The 16,989-nt window shown below is 39.5% G+C and overlaps 2 protein-coding genes across 6 annotated transcripts in view; both read right to left on the bottom strand.

Annotated features, from left to right (window-relative positions):
• prom1b (prominin 1 b) overlaps positions 1 to 730 on the bottom strand; it is a 29,833-nt gene extending 29,103 nt beyond the window's left edge. For all 5 annotated transcript variants that reach the window (XM_053330943.1, XM_053330944.1, XM_053330945.1 and 2 more), the window contains exon 1: positions 98 to 730. In XM_053330943.1, the coding sequence (XP_053186918.1) occupies positions 98 to 368 (271 nt within the window). In that variant the 5' untranslated portion in view covers positions 369 to 730. The remainder of the gene's footprint in view (positions 1 to 97) is intronic.
• A 4,744-nt stretch (positions 731 to 5,474) lies between these two features.
• On the bottom strand, positions 5,475 to 16,988 carry tapt1b (transmembrane anterior posterior transformation 1b). The gene is made up of 14 exons (XM_053336379.1): positions 16,817 to 16,988; positions 14,728 to 14,858; positions 14,503 to 14,621; positions 13,231 to 13,393; positions 12,981 to 13,116; positions 12,443 to 12,540; positions 12,286 to 12,355; positions 12,026 to 12,106; positions 11,691 to 11,800; positions 10,512 to 10,571; positions 8,429 to 8,497; positions 8,242 to 8,318; positions 7,925 to 8,097; positions 5,475 to 7,816 (listed from the first exon to the last, which is right to left on the bottom strand). The coding sequence occupies exons 1-14, from the start codon at positions 16,986 to 16,988 to the stop codon at positions 7,563 to 7,565; spliced, it is 1,713 nt and encodes a 570-aa protein (XP_053192354.1). The 3' UTR covers positions 5,475 to 7,562.
• Between the last annotated feature and the right edge of the window lies 1 nt (position 16,989).

Here is a 16,989-nt window from a genome sequence, read left to right as displayed (position 1 = left end):
CCTCATCATGAGAGAGAAACCCTGTGAATAAGGAGCAAAATAAGCGCTGGAGATGGAGACAGAAGGACGGGGGGGACTATGGAGGAGTTAATCTCACCTTTGGGAAAGGAGTTGGGTTGAATGACATAGAGAAAAGCGTGGACCATGTGGAAGAGGATGCCCACGGCTCCTGGCTCGTAGTAAGCGTGGGTATCATAAACAGCTGACGGTACAAAACCAAAGTCCAGCGGCTCCACCGGCGGAGGAGACCGCTGTCTGCGGGAGTCCGCCCGCACCGCAGACGGCAACCCGTCCCTCTTATCGGCCTGCTGCTCGCCGCTTGTGCCCCCCCAGCAGAGCAGCAGGACGAGCCACCTTGTCCACAACATGGCTCAGAAAAGACAAGTCCAGCTTCGTAAAGCAATAAAAAAAGCTAAAAAATAAATTAAAAAAAGAAAGAAAGAAAGGAAAAGAAAGCCCCAGTCGCGCTACAGTCCAGCGGGGCAGATGGAGAGAGGGGAGAAGAGCTGATTGAAGTGAGAGGACACCTGCCGTCTCTCCAGGGGTTTTTTGGGTTGTTTTTTTTATCCCTGCAGCGCACCGACAACCGTCCGGAGGAAAAGTTTAATACTCAACATCCACCGGAGGAGATTCAAGCAGTTGTTAGCTCCTGGTTTGTGGTAGCGGACTCCTCACAGACATCTTCCCCCCGGGCTCCCGGAGATCTTGGACAGCTCGGTGCACCGGCGGCTCTCTCTGTGCGTAATCTGCGTGCACGAGAAAAAACACATGAACGCGCGTACTCATTGAAAGCTTGCCAGGTGCTCTCTCTCTCTCTCTCTCTCTCTCTCTCTCTCTCAATTTCAGTTTGTACTATTCGTATCAATCAAACAATCGATCTTTATTTATATAGCACCTTTCATACAGATTAATGTAGGGTGGATTAGGGTAATGTGGGACATTGACTAATGTGGGACAACTAAGCTTCAGTACATTTGTCTCTTTTTCTATTCAGTTATTTAAGGGTATAGTATAGTGATGAGCGATGTGGGAGAAAACAAGGAGAACAGTTGTTGATATTTGAGTGAAAGCCAAAACAACCCCCCCCCCCCCCCCCCTCCATTCGTGCTCCTTCTGGGGCTCCACCCCCGAAGTTCATGGGCTGCATTGTCATGGTAACAAACGTAACCACTGTGCAAGCTGACCAACATGGCGAAGTCCGAAGCGTCTGCTGCGGGGTGGTAAATTAGCAGCATGTATTTCTCTGATAGTACAGGTGGCTAGCCTGGCTAACAGTAGACCGCGTCTCAATCTCATGTGAGATTATTGTGATAGCAAACCTGTGTTTATATGTCTTCATGACTGTAAACACTTTGAAAGCAGTGAACAAACACACCAGATACACAGCGAGCAACTAGGCAGCGGCTATGTTGTAGGTTACGTTAGCACGCTGCTAACGTTAGCTGCGAAGCTAACGTGCAGAGCGTCAAACAGCTGTAGTAACAACTCTGCTACTTTAGTACAGATAACATCACAATATCCTGACTAACTAGACAGTGATCTGAATGTCAGCAGGTAACGTAACAGTTTATGTGAAGCAGCGCTGATGTTACTCACCTGTCGGGCAGATTAGCGTCTGCCTTTACTCTCCGCTCCTCCGCCGGGTCTCCGTAGGTCCCTCCGCCGTTATAAAACCACACCGATGTGTCCGCGAGTCCTTGTCTGGTCATAGTCCTTCTTTTATAATAAATGTTCTTCTAACTTTATCCGCTCTGGATGTTTCTTGGTCACCTCTCCGTCTCCACTATGTTTGTACCAGACGTTTCTCGCATAGACTGCGTACCATAGACTGCGTACACTATGTAACCTCCGTAGCCCCCCTCTGTCTGACACAAAATTGCACATGTGAACATACAGACTGCTAGTTTTTTAACCTAAAAATATTAAATGACCAAATATAAGTATGCACATTTCAGAATGTTTTGGCAGATAAATACATTTTTAGAAATAAAAGTATTTCTAAACCATAAAACAAGTGTCCCAGATTACAAAATCCACAAATGTTGAAACTCTTGAGTCCAATATCCAAAATTGTCTTCTAAATTTAACAAGGAAACATCTTTCATAATGGTATTAGGTGTCGATATAATGTATTGCATTCATATAATAGGGTAAACAAGTCTGAATTGCAAAAGTGACCCATATTACCCTAATCACCCTAGCTAGTTCAATGTGCTTCACACTTGATTGACAAGCTGATAATAAGGAAGAATTTTTATATATATATATATATATGAATCAGTGTTGGGGAATGACAAGTTAACGTGTAATTAAATTAAATTTACTTGTGAAAATGTTAATGATTACATAGGAGGTTATATCTGATCTTTAATGTTTTGCTCAGGAGTGTTTCCCCCCCATTTTTAAATATTTAACATCTTGTATTCTTTGAAATCAATATATTTTTTTAAATATTTTGTGAATAAACCATGATGTGAGCCTTTTCTGGAGCACACATGAATGCCAGACTTTTGACTTTTTTCGTAAAATATCAAATGAGAGGTAAATCTTGCTTTATAAGAAATGACCCCCCTTCTAAATCATGAAAAACACCTGAACCTAGATTTTGGTGCTTAATGGGTACACCCCAAACTGTTTAAAACATTCATTAAAAAATTAGAAAAGTAATTGTTACATTACTTTGATTAAGTAATTGATTTTATCTTGACTTATTACATTTTAGGGTAACTAGTGGTATGTAACCTATTATATTTTCAAAGTAACCATCCCAACCCTGAAGATAAGATGTGTCTTTATTGATCCCCCATGGGAGAAATTCAAATTGGCATAGCAATATAGTGGAAAAAAGTAGCTGTTAAAGTGATCAAATAAATCAAATAAAATACTATATACAGTAAATAATCGCTATAAATCTGCAATATATACATGTGCAATATGCAGAAGTTCCTGAGATTATATGCATGTATGTTTAACAGAATAAGGACAGCATCAGTATTTTTTAGTGGGAGTGGGAGGTACTGCTGTAGGGTTTCTAAATAAGCTTTAGTGTTCCTGTACTGTGTATCCATGGCCATTATAACTCACCTGATGACATTTATTATTTATATTTATGTTTCTATGTACTGTAAGGTTTTTGGTTTTTGTGTTTTTCATGGTGTGAATTTTGTTGTCGACTGCTGTTGCAAATCAAATTGCCCCTCGGGGACAATCTAACCTAATCTACTGGGAGCTGTGGTGTTGTCTGTCTGATGGCTGATGGTATGAAAGAGCTCCCCAAACACTGGCTGGATGAGTCTTTATAGCCTAGTTGATTGACAAGCTGATAATAAAACAGAATTATATATGTATTATGCAGAATTATGTTAAAATCCCCTACAAACATATAGTATTAGTAGTCATTATTATAGTCATTATATAGTTATTTTACTATTATATACACCAGTAGTAGTTACTGTGTGTCTGATTGGGTTTTTGCACAAAAAGCATAATTATCATGTTAAAATCCTCACAATGGATCTAGTCAAGTCAGTTTTATTTATAGCCCAATATATCACAAATCAAAAATTTGCCTTAAGGGGCTTTACAGTGTGCACAGCAACACAACATCCTTTGACTGTAGACCCTCAATTCGATTAAAAAATCCCTTTAATGGGGAAAATGGAAGAAACCTCAGAGAAGGGATCCCGCTCCCAGGACCAGCAAACATGCAGTAGATGTGTGTACAGAATAGAATAAGAAAGACAAATTACAACCACATTATTACATCTACTTGTTCCCCCTAATTAAAAAAAATCCAGAATATGCAAATATATTTCATTTAAAAAGTTTAACTACTTCACAGAAGATGTCTCCCACTTTACTGTTCAATCCATTCTCACTGAATGTGCATTGGAAGCCTATAGTTTCCACATCACACTCTAATATTGGACCAGGATTGGCCTCTTAACTTTTTGTGATGCAGTGGGAAGGTAGGGCCTATGTGTTTTGTTTATTTCTTTTAATTTATTTAAGAATAAAATTGATTCATAACACTGTAAAGGACTGTTAGGACTAAGGGGAAAAATAGCACCAACAAACCATTTTTGTTATGGTCGCACAGGCTAAAGATTCAACTTTAATTTTGGGTAGGTTTGTTGGGCTGTTGTTTGGACCTAATTTCAGCATCATTCACTGTTCAGGCAGCAGGGTGCATTTGCATTTTGAACTGTTGCAGACAACAAGACACTCACTCGGGCTGTTTCTTAAATTTCAGAAGTAACAATTTACTGAATAATAGTCTTTTTTATATTCAGATTTGCTATATACATCTTGTAAACTTTGGATCATGAGCTGGACAGTTTTTTTCCCCGACCTTTGAAATGGCAGCTGACAAAACTTAACTCAAGAACCACTTACGTGTTCTGGACCTTTCAACCATATCACTGTATGTTCATACTTTTCATCAGTCGGAGCTCTTTAACGCCTTCTCATTCTTTTTGTCCAACATGTAAAATACACTTTAGTACTATATACATGATAATGCCAGTAAAGCACATTGAATTAAAGAAAGAGAAGTTGAGAGCATTAAGTTATGTGCAGTTAAGTTTTTCAGGATAAATATTGCAGTGAATGATGGAATCAATTAAAACTTTAAATACAGGAACTCTACACAGTACTAGTTTATCCTTTCTCTTTCTTTTTTATACTGTGAATGTCTGACAATTTAAGATGTATTTGATTTCTATAGTGACAAACTCTTTGTAAGAATGTATTAGTTTTATTTGTGGGAGGGCTTTTTTTGTTGATAAATGGGTCTCCAGATGCATAATGAGAGAAAGTGTTGCTGTCTCTGGGGGCAGAGGGAACACATGCTGGTCTGTCTGTAATGTCTGTGTTCGTACAGCTAGGAGTAGACATAATGACAGTGTGTGTCCACTACTACACCTGTTCACCTCTACCGTGGTCACTGAACAGCTGGCCTTTAGCTCTGTGGCTGAACACAGACAGTGCATGGTCAAGGCTAGTGAGATTTTGGCAACAGAAGCCTTGTGTTATAAAAAGGGGGGGAAACCCAAATCAGTTAAAAAGTAACACTAGCTTGGGAGTTGTGCAAGTCTTGAAAATGACTTTGAAGTCAGTGAAGTCAGTGCTCCCTTTCATCCTCTCTGCTCAGCTCACATGGCTCACAGTCACTTTACATGAAACATGACATGGCACTGGTTCCACGTAACATGTCTACATAATCAGGAAAAGACGCATCATGAATGCAGAAGCAGATATTTTATCAGAGTTGGACTTTCTGGAAAAAAAACTCCCCCCTGTGTGTTAATGTGTGTGATGACAGACACCAAATCCAAATGCCCATTCAGGGGGAACAGTGGACTGCTGTGTCTGCCCTGTGAACAGAGCCTGCAGTGACTCCATTCACCGAAACACCCGTCACTGACACACACACACACACACACACACAGTGAGACATTCACATCAGAAAGGGTTACAAAACAAAATCTTGTTTTATTCTCCTTCTACCATGTAGAAGACGCTTTACACACAAGGGTCGTACTTGGAAAAATAAAAACAGTGAAATACGTTTCATACATGTAGTATGTCTTAGAGTGGCAAGATCCATTAATGCACTGCAAATGACCTATCTCTTTCTCTCTCTCTCTCTCTCTCTCACTCACTCTCTCTCTCAGACACGGTTCACACTATAATGACTGTAGTAAGATTGAACTTGTAGCTTCTGGCCAGGCACTACAAAGCAGAAACAGTATAGGTAGCTTTTAAAGGTAGTTTTGGATTCTTCCCGAGTCCACTGTATGTTAATATAATTCTCATGTCATAGTTATGTTCGAAGAGTTACTAGTTGCTATTTTCTAGTTCTTCTTTACTATTCTCTGAGCAGATCACATGTATGCAGGTAAAGTCTTAAAGGGCACCTGAAGGCTCAAGACACAGCTGTAAAGGCTGAATCCCCTCTCAATAATAAACGGTAAAGAGGAAAGTAAGAGCGCTGTTACCATGTGAAACAGTGACTTTCATTAAGAAGGGAGGTGTAAAACTAAACTGCAGAGAAAGGTGAAGATGGTGTTCAGCAAATGAACCAGTTAAATTATACTGTGTAGCGCTGACCTTTGGGCTTGAATACTCTCATGTCTGACTCAGGGCTGCAAATAATTATTTTCTCTATTAATTGATTAGTCATTTGATCTTTAAAAAGTCCCATCTCCTATTATTTAGAGGTGACTCAACCTTTACAGCTGTGTCTTAGTCTTCACATAAACTTAAAGATTTTACCTGCACACATTTGATCTTTTTCTTATCGCTGTCGAGAGAACGTTGAAGAATTAGGAAACATCAGTTGATGCTGTGATGCCAGTGTCACACTGAAAGCGACAAACCTAAAATGAGAGCAAGCACATGACGGTGAAACACAAAGACACTTCTTCAGATCACAGTTTCCAACATAAGAAAGTTGCTGTGTGCCTGTGTTGTTGTCATGATTATCTGTAGGCTACATGCTGGAACAAGGAGGGTGCACATGAAACATATTGATTTGAAACTGATTTGAAACCATAAAAAAAAAAAAATCACTTGAAAATGAAATAGTTTCAAAACTTGGCGTTCACTTCAAATTAACTTCTAGTGCCATTATAAACAGGCGCTGTCTTATTCTCAGTGCCTTAAAGTAACAATATCAACACAAACGGCATGATAATAAAACCTCCAAACTTTACCTGTATCTAAAAGTTAAAGTCAACTCTGACCAAGCCACGAAGACAGTGCACTCATGCAAGACTGTACTTAGTGTTATTGCTGTCATAATTAAAACTGGCAGACTTTGGCTATGGACATCTGGGCTCGTCACTGTAACTTAATTCAAACAGGTATGTGTCTGCAGAACGACTTCGAGAGTTCAACGATGTGTTAATGTGATTGTGAGTCTTTGACCTGCAGCTGAATGCTGTCAATTTTAGAAAAAAACATCTGAGAGTTTTCATAAAAATTCATTTCAAATATTCAATTTTTTCATAGTTTTGAAAAAAAAAATTTAAAAATTGACAAGTTTTGTTCTTTCTAAAAACAACTCCTCGCTATACACATGATTGTGCTTTTGAACACACACATACACACACACAAGCACACACACACACTCTCGCACAGTCCAGCTGTAATGATCTTATGATCACACAGAGACACATTTTGTACATTTTGTACAGTTTCACAGATGAAGATTTGTTTCTCTCTTCGTCCTCTGCTCCAGCTGTGCATGCCAGTTCCCCCCCATCGTTGTCATCAGCGCGCATGTCTGCAGGCTTTGCAGGCTCGCCATGACAACCACAGCTACTTCTCAGAGTCTACCTGGTTCACAAGACAAGGACCCGGACCAGCTGGAACGCCTGACGTGGCCTCTTCTAGTAACAGCTTTATGCCTTGGCTGGTTTTGTCAGTAATAAATTAATAAATACTTCTGGGGTCAGGTGAACGAGAATAAGTCTGCTTTGAGCATGCTTCCACGACCCGCGTCTGATCCCTGAACCTTGCTGTGTTGCCAGGACACTGATTGCTTGTTCCTGTGGCATTCAGTCAATTCGGTTGCCACAGATGGTGAAGCGGTCTATCTCCAGCAAGTCTTTCTTGGGCGTTCTATGTTTGAGTCCATCCCCTTCCAGTCCTGTGTCAGCGTTGATAATTTTGTCATCCTCCTCCTCGTCAGGCGTAGTTAGGAAGGTGTCCGAATCGCTTTTTGGGATTGTGGGGGCGGCGCTCTCTGCCACGTCAGCAGGCTGAGGGATGACGGATGCCAAAGATATTCCTGCTTTGTCGACTGTGGGTTCTGTTTGAGAGAGAGTGGAAGAGTTTATCAGCAGAGGAAAGTGATATATATGTAGTAGAAATGTGATATTTAGGAAAAGAGAGGCGGATAAGCTGTGTGCTGGGCTACCTTGTGGTGGTACAGTGCTAACATGTTTTGTTCGGTGAGCTCTGGAGTTTACACGGCTAGAAACGGCAGAGGGTGGAGGGTCGAAGAGCTTTTCTTCCATATTGGCCTCTTTGACGAACACGCAAGACGTCCCAAGCAGAACGATACTGTTGAGCACCTTCAGAGTGATCATCCTGCTCACAAACACACACAAACAAAACAATGTGGACATGTGGCAGATTTTTAAGTGAAAATTAGCAAAATGAAAACTGAACACAAATATTAAGAAACAGCAGATATGAGCGTTCACAACTTGGAAAAGACGATTTGACATTTACCCCAAGTAAAACAGCAGCACACACATAAATGAGAGTGAACCCTGGATCTTCACTGAGCTGGTCACTACTCTGATCAACTGAAAAAAGAACAAAAACAGAAACACATTATTACATTTTAGTGTATACACAAACACTAGATCATACACAATATTAAAAGCAGTTAATGGCATCATAAAGTGAAACTGACCAGCAGAGCTAAAGGAAGAGGGATGAAGCCCATTCTTCTGGATACTGAGTCACTGTAGTCTGTATAAGCCTGAAGACACATTTAACAGATTATTAAAGAAACCATCAACAGGTAGGCAGCATTGTTCTTCTTTCTAAAATAATAAAAGAGTCAATACACAACATTGTTTTAATCACATTATGACATAGAGTTAGGACAGATGAGTGGATATTTCCTCAATTTAGCAAAAATCAGTCTACATGTTTCATCTTCTCTTTAACAAACTTTTAAACAAATATTATGATTAGTGGTGGAAAAGCACTCACAGAATACATGACATAATGGAAAAACTCCAGTTTAAAGGAGGGATGGGTAGCATGATCATATACACAGTGAGACTATAGAAATTATTCTGTATAGTTATATTGTTTTAATTGGCCCTGCTTCTGTAAGTCTGTGTAAGGTGTTATATAAATTTAACTTATTATTATTATAATTACAGTTTGTACCTGTTAGGGAATTTTCCATCATTAATATGCACTGGGTCAAACTAGGCTTTGCGGTCATATGGCCTCACCAAATGATAGGTTTAGACACGGTCTCCCTTTGAGATAGTGGTAAGCAGTGAGTCTGCTCCTTTTGGGGAAAACAGGAGGCATTCTGATAGGGTTGCTATAGCAGCCGAGGTCAGATATGTGTTTGACTGTTTTCCCTGAATGGGGTAGAAGCAGCTGGAGTCAGAAGTTTGATATAGTGTTGGATGTAGGACAAAGGTCCTGAGTAAGGTCTAAACAATGTTTTGTCTATAGACCAGTAGACTAAATTCTGTATATTGTAGATGTGTTGGATCTGCCCATAGTTGGGCATGGCTCAACCATGGGCATTATCTGTGTGGTTTAAAGTCTATCCCCAGAGGAGAGAAACGGCAGAATTGAAGGAAGCATAAAATCTCTATCAGTACCAAGTTAGCCTTTTTCTAGTATCTCTGGTTGTATTTAGCCACAGTGAGCAATGTATGCATTTATTATATTTTTGCATCAATTGGATTAAGTGCCTTGATTTTTCAGATTAGACAAAAACGGACAATACCATGTGGCTATTTCATCTAAAATACTATGGAGATAGCTCCACACACGGCATCTTAAGAAAACAGAACAGAGAAAACACAGACATTGAGTCCATTTCTTTAATTGCAGTGCACAGAGTTCTCTGTCACTGTTATAAATGGTTTTTACAGATGAATTTCTGAGAATTACCACAATATTAGGGGATGCACCTCTCCTGCCAGCAGAGCTTAGTAAAGCAGTGTTTGGTCTGGCAGTAACAAGAGGGCTTATTTTATGTAACTGGAGGAGACCACACAGACCAGACAAAGAGTGCTTCTTTTGAAAATGTGTTACCAGGGTAAAATTAGCTAAATCTGGCATAAGTTTCTGACAAATGTTTAGGAGAGGGTTTGTGGTACAAGTTAACAGAATACAAAGGACTATTTGGGTGCTGGGGTTGTTCGCTGTGTGTTTGTTTAGTTTTGCCTTTTTTTCTCTCTTTTCCCCCTTCATTTTAATATGTCACATTTTATAATGTATATTTTTGTAGTGTCAAAATGTAAAAAAAAAACCATCAGTAAATGTCAGATATATTGACGTTGCAGTATACAAATTTGTGACAGAAGATTTTATCCAGAGTGCACACCACTAGTTGAGAGTTTATCAAAGTCTTATGGCTTCAGACTTCATTTGACTCCACCATGTATTCTCATTTGTTTAGTTCAATATGGAGATGGTTTTGCATTGTATCTCAGGAGCACAGAGCAGGGTGAGGTCATGTACAGTAAATATGGTTATATACAATATTTCCAACCTGCATTACAAAACTAATTTAACTTAGATAACTTAAATACAGTGCCACATGTCAGTACATCATTTTCCTGCCTACTGACCCCAAGTTTCAGAAACCCCACCACCTTTTTCCTCACATATGTGCATTTGATAGAGCAACATTCTTCAGTACAGAAAACCTATTTAGGTCAAAAGGAAACATAATAACTCAACAGATTTCTTTTTGGGACACTGGAACAGTTGAGATTTGAATTTATTGCACTTACATTTTTCTGTCGACTGCTGACGAGGTCAAAGGCAAGGCTGGCTCTGTATTCACCGTATACCTGGTGACACAGGGTATAACACAACCAAAGTAGCATAAATATATCTAACAGTTGTAAATTTACTGACCTGAATAGACTGAGGACAGATATATGTGGGTTATATAAATGAAATTTAACACAAAAACAGTGTTTCACTCATTTGTATACTTTCCAACCGTAAAGCTGCCTGTTGGAGCCTCATAATCTGTTAATCTACTTATTAGTTGAAGTTGTGGGTGAGGAAATGTGAGGGTGGAGGAGGCTGTAGTGAAGGTGAGTCAACGAGAATTTTTTAAAAAGTGGGTGTAAAAGGACAAATAGCTACAATTGGCACACATGGTTTAATGTGGACTGAGTCTGTGGTTGAATTGCCAACTACATGCGAATGAGATTTGAGTGATTAAGTTTGACAGCGTGGAGATAAAAGGGTTAATCCCGTCCTGTGGAGTTCGTTTGCCGTTACATAACCATGGTGTCAACTCCTTAAAGGCAATCAAAGAGGAGAGGGGAAGGGAAGGAGGTGGGAAGAGGACAAGGTCAGGATGAAACAAGAGAAAATGGAGAAATGGATGACGGCCCCCTAAGCTGTCCCGCTGCCTGATGGAGGTCTGTCTGAGAGTGGCTGTCACAGCTGTCAATCATGACATCACATCTCATTTTCAAATGAATTGATTAAAAACAAACTTTTCAGAAAATAAGGACTTGTATGAACATAAAAAACTACCCAAAATGACAGAAACTATCTTTGGGGAAAAATTATTTGATGTGTACTTTGATAGTTTGGCTCATGTCCCAGCCATTAACATAGAGGGGTTGGGATTTATGACTATACTGCAGCTAGCCACCAGGGGGAAATCAAGATGTTTTGGCTTCACTATTAGGAGCTGTCATGACACCCATCTTTACATAGTCAGCTTGTGAAGTTTGCTCACAGTCTCAAGCTAAAACATCCAGAGCTGATCATTGTCATTATTAGCTTTCCCCATTAATTATTTATTAAGTGAGCAAACTTGAAAAAATTGAAATCTACTCGTCTGGTTTTATTAAACAACATTGCTCCCTTAGTTCCCACATTTGTGAAGACACTCACTGCAACCCAACCACATAGATAAACTGTAAAAGTCTGCAGAAAGGACTCACATCGGCACTGATGTCATTAAATTTGGTGATGAAAGCGTGCTTGACAACGTCCACGGCAACCTCTGAGCATATCACCATGACTACATCAGGAAACAGCACCCACAAGTGGTCTAAAAAACACATGAAACATTGATCAGTGTCATTATTCAGTACATATTAATTATGAATTATTAATGAGAGCGAGTCAGTGAAGGCTAACAGCTAAGTCACAGAGAAAAGATCTGATGATGATGATGATGAGTGCTGTGACGTACACATCTGTCTTAAACTGTAGGTACAGTAGCTGTGTAGATTTCAGTGATGTTATGTCAGTTGTGCAGCACTGGGGTCGTTACCTGGATTCCACGAGAACTGCTCCATGTTTCTCAGACAGACGATGAGCAGGAGGATGTAGTTGGTGAACCTCTCTTTTATGTCTGTGGGAAACAAACAAATCAATCCTGGATTAACCTACTTTGTATTCATTGCAGTCGAGCTCGATTCTGTAAATTTACCTTCTACTTAACCACCAAATTCAAAGAGTGAGATAACAGGATGCCCAGAGACTGATTTTGTGTCACACATTCATCAGTTTTATGTATTATTTAACACTTACCGCTATTCGACATCTGGAAAAGGTTGTTCTTTTCAAACTTCTTGAACACGCTTCCTTTGATCTCCACAAACTGCAGAAAGACAAAATATCCTGGATCAACTCATGCTGCTGCGTGTACTTTCAACCGTGTTCATTTGTCTGTGTGTTTTGTACTCACGTTGTTTGACATCATGATGGTGAGGAGGGACTTGTTGTGGGAGTTGAAGGCTACATTAAGAGTAGTGGCCTGAACCATGATGAGGATGGCATGAAGAACTGGATATGGACATGTTGAGGAAAACAATACACTACAGTAGTAGTAAGTAGTGCTCACATTTGAGAAGCTGAAACCAGTTAATTTCTGACATTTTTGCTTAAAAATACACCTACGTATCACTGTTAGATTTGAGACGTTTTCTTATTGGTTAAGATGGAAATAAATTCATATACACTAAATGGATCAGGGACCATTTTTCACATGATAAAGATTTCCTGCCTTCACTGCCTGACAAACTCTGATGTCATATTCTGTATTTTTAGTTGACTTCATCTATTTTAATAATTACTTTTATCTATCTTATCTATTCACATGAACATAACTACAAATATAATAACTTTTTATTACACATCAGAGACAAAACATTTTGTTGTGGGTGTATTTTGTTTTGGTTTCTTTACACAGTCTGACAAAAACAAGTCGTTCTCAGTGAGGATACAGACGTAGAGCACAGCCATGAGGAAGTGAGGAATCACGCCTATGTGCGCTCTCTTCTTCTCTTTCGGTTCTGTGGCCGTCCAGTACAGAGCGTCCAGGATGTCCTGGCCAAAAGATGAAAACAGGCGGTCCGCCACCTGACAACACAACCAAGGGGATGAAGAGAGGAAGCAAAAAAATCATGGGTATGTGGCTCCACAGCACCATCATTAGAGTTATTACAGTAGGAAGTATTATCTGAGTCAGTATACCTCTAACATGTTGTAAATGATGTAGAGTTTGATGACAGACTGTCCCCTAATGAGGTGGTACATCATGGAGTAATCCACGTAGCTCATCATAGAGTAACACAGCACCATAATGAAGCCTTTCAGCACATCACACACCTGAGCTGGCTGCAGCAGGCGGGAGCCACTGAAACACACACACACACATTACAGATACAAAAATGTTTACAGGGGAAAGTCACACGAACCGACAAAGCAGGTTATCATCATCTGTTTAGCTCTACTGCCCTCTACAGGTAAACAACAATACTGCACTGATTGTTTTTTCTTTTTTCTTTTCTTCTTTCTTTTTTTAGTATTTTATTGCATGAATGCCCAGTGTAGATTTATATTTGCTCACATATGATGTCATTCATACTTTATTATTCTTACTATCTTTATATATTTCACCATGAAGACGAGAACAAAGAAAAAGAAATCATAAAAAAATGGAGTAACTGTAAAATGTTTGGTAATTAAAAATTTCCAGTGTGCAGGGTGGTATCTTTAAATTGCTTTTTGAAGACATAAATGAATAAAATAAGTTCTAGTAATATAAAACAAAAAAAACCCAGCAAATCCTTTAATAATTCACGTAAATTGCTCAATATTGTTGTTAGTTATATTTCCATTGATTGACAATTGATTTATCGACTACTTGTTGCAGCACTAAGTTTGTGCAGATGTTTAAATACATCCAGGAAGAGACTTTACGCTCATCTGGGGTGGACAATATAAAAAACAGGATGACCTTAACATAAGATAAGATAAGATAAGATAAGATAACATAGTTCAATATGTTAGCAAGCAAGCTAACATTATTTATTTAGTCAAAACAGAAGTTATATTGCTTCACAGGAAGAGTAAAAGGGGAAAGAGGGAAATACATTACAGCAGCCCTGCAATGAATATAATCTTTTATCACTTTTACAATAATTTAGTTTTATTAATACTGTGCCAAACAGTATTAATGAAGTATTCACAGTGTTGATTCACATTCATTCTATTTTTTTAAGTCTGTATAGTGTATACTGTATAGTTTATTGTGCTGTTGAACTGGATTGACATGTACAGTAAAGAGTATTGTATATAAAGCAAAGTCAAATCAAATCAACACCAACTGTCAATTGTTTGAGTTAAGCTTCTTCAAGAAAAAAATCTTCTAATTGTTGATTGAATATTGATCATTAATGTGACCGATGATTCATTAAGAAACTTTATATAGATATATATATAAATTATATATGTGCATCTTACCCGAGACCACAGCATGGCAATGTAAGGAGCCGTAATAGGGCCAGCAGCACCCTGAGGGGCAGCAGTGTGAAGACGTAGAGAAAGGCATCCAGACAGAGGAAGAAGCCGAATGTCATCAACTAAACAGAGAGAACGTGAGAAAGACACAGAGGACACATTTATTTATGTGTGTGACCATTTTTTTGGTCTCAATTTTTAATTTGGATTTTAAGTTGATGTGTTTACCTTCTCTAACTCCTTGGGGATGCGGAGGCAGGTGTAGACCCTCTCTCTGCGTTCGGTGTATTTGGCCTCATTGTGTTCCAGGAAATAGCCTCTGGTGAGCTCAGTAGTTATAAACCTGACCAGAGACAGATCTGGAGACACACATGGATGGAGACAATACATAGAAAAGTTACAAATAGATCTTACAGCCTTCCGCCTAAATGGATCTATATTTCTCTCACTAGGATACTTCACCAGCCAGTGATCTCTGTCTCAGAGAAACACACACATACACACCTTTGTGATATAAATAGCTTTCCTCTGAGAAAGCTTTGATGATTGAATTCACACGTTAACAGTGGCTCTTAAATTCACCTTCAACCAAACATTTGATATCAGAATTACCTACACTATATGGCCAAAAATATGTGAGCCCCTAAAAAGGATTAATGCACATGTCATTACAACACCATGGGCATTAATGTGTTGCTATGAAAGGCTCTGCTCTTTGGGGAAGGCTTTTCAAAAGATTTTGGAACCTGGCTGCAGGGATTTGCTCTCATTCAGTCACAAGAGCATTAGTGAGGTCGGTCACTGATGTCGGCCAGTGAGGTCTAGCTTACAGTCGAAGTTCAAGTTCATCCCAAAATGTGTCAGAGAGTGCTGAGGTTAGAGCAACAAGTAGAGAAAACAAGTTCTTTATGGAGCTCACTGAGTGCACAGGGGTAACAGAAAAAGACCTCCCCCTAACTTTTACCACAAAGTTGGAAGCACACTGTTGTTTAAAATATACACTATTTGACATGCTGTTGAATTAGGCTACAGCGTTTCATTTGTTTCGAACTAAAGTGCCTTTCCAAAATCATGACAAACAATACCAGACCACACGTACGGTATTTAAAAGATTTCTAATGTGACTAAAACAGCTAGAGGGGGAATTATTGAGTAAAAGAATCCAGGCATGGAGTGTTGTTATTGTTACTGTTTTGGAATAGCTGTTGTTGGGTTAAGAAAAACAGATAGAAATGATTAAATGTATCATATACAGTACTATGCAAAAGTTTTAGACACTAAAAGTAAAGATAAATAATGCCATGAATAGTTTTTAACCTCATAATAATACAGAGAAAAGCTCCGGGTACGTTGATACAATTATCTTGGAGAAGTTGCCACAGTTTTTTGGATTTAGGCTGTCTCTTCATGTAATCCCAGACTGACTCAAAGATGTTAAGATCAGGGCTCTGTGGGGGTCATTACCATCTGTTACAAGACTCATTGTTCTTCTTGTTGCTTGAAGCTAGTTTTTTTTTTTTATATAACTCTGGCTGTGTGTGTTTGTTGTAATGCTGCAGATTAGATTTGATATATCCTTGATGGTATTACATAATAGATAAGAATGTAAACATCTAAGTGCCAAAACTCTTGCACAGAAGTGTGTGAGCCGTCAATTACAGATACAGCTTGTACAGTATGTGTGAACCAGTGTGTCCTGTTTTTTGGTGGCCAGTTTAGGAGGGAGGGGTGGGGGGGTTACAGAGATGATTATGAAGAAAGGAGACTGGGTCTATTTTATTGAACAATACAGAGGCTGTTGCCAGATAGTTGGAAAAGAGTAATGTCTAAAATATCATTGTGTGAGTTCGTGTGAGGATTTCCGTTAACTAGAAATGAAAGGCCTTGCCCAAAACCACAACAAACACCCACACCGTATGATCAGCCGTATGTGAGCAAGGGGGTGTAAACGTAATCTACACGTACCCACTACCCAACTGCACCTTGGCAGCAGTGCTATGTTGCTGACAAAAGACAAACATCTGGTAAAATCTGGATGCACATGAGGCACATCAGCTACCTACAGATAGTTTAATTCATATCTGTAGCTGAGGTGGAGGCTAACACTTCATCTTGGCGCCCCAGAGCTGCACCCACTGACCCTGCCTGTAGAAGCAATTGCGTGCTTTTAGGATCACTACTGTCACAGATAACCACACATGTCGTGCATTATAACGTTATCTTAACCGAGCTGCGTTGCTTCAAAATGAAAAACAATCACTTGTGCAGCTAGCCGATGCTGTCAAACTGGATATGTGTGGCTGTGGCTAGCTCTCACCTGACAGGTTTCGTCTCCGTCCCTTATTGTTGCCGTTTTTGTCGTTGAAGCTCAGTGTCTCCGTGACTCCGTCTTTGTCGTTGTTCGCCTCCGTTTTAGCAGCCTTCCTGTCCCTCTCTCTGTCCTCCTTCTCCTTCTCCTCTCCCGGACCTGTCGACAGCGAGTCCGCCATC

The sequence above is a fragment of the Scomber japonicus genome, chromosome 2 (genome assembly GCF_027409825.1).
Source record: "Scomber japonicus isolate fScoJap1 chromosome 2, fScoJap1.pri, whole genome shotgun sequence".
Classification (NCBI taxonomy): Eukaryota; Metazoa; Chordata; class Actinopteri; order Scombriformes; family Scombridae; genus Scomber; species Scomber japonicus.
The sequence above is the reverse complement of the archived record's forward strand: the minus strand, read 5'-3'. Positions and strand labels throughout refer to the sequence as shown.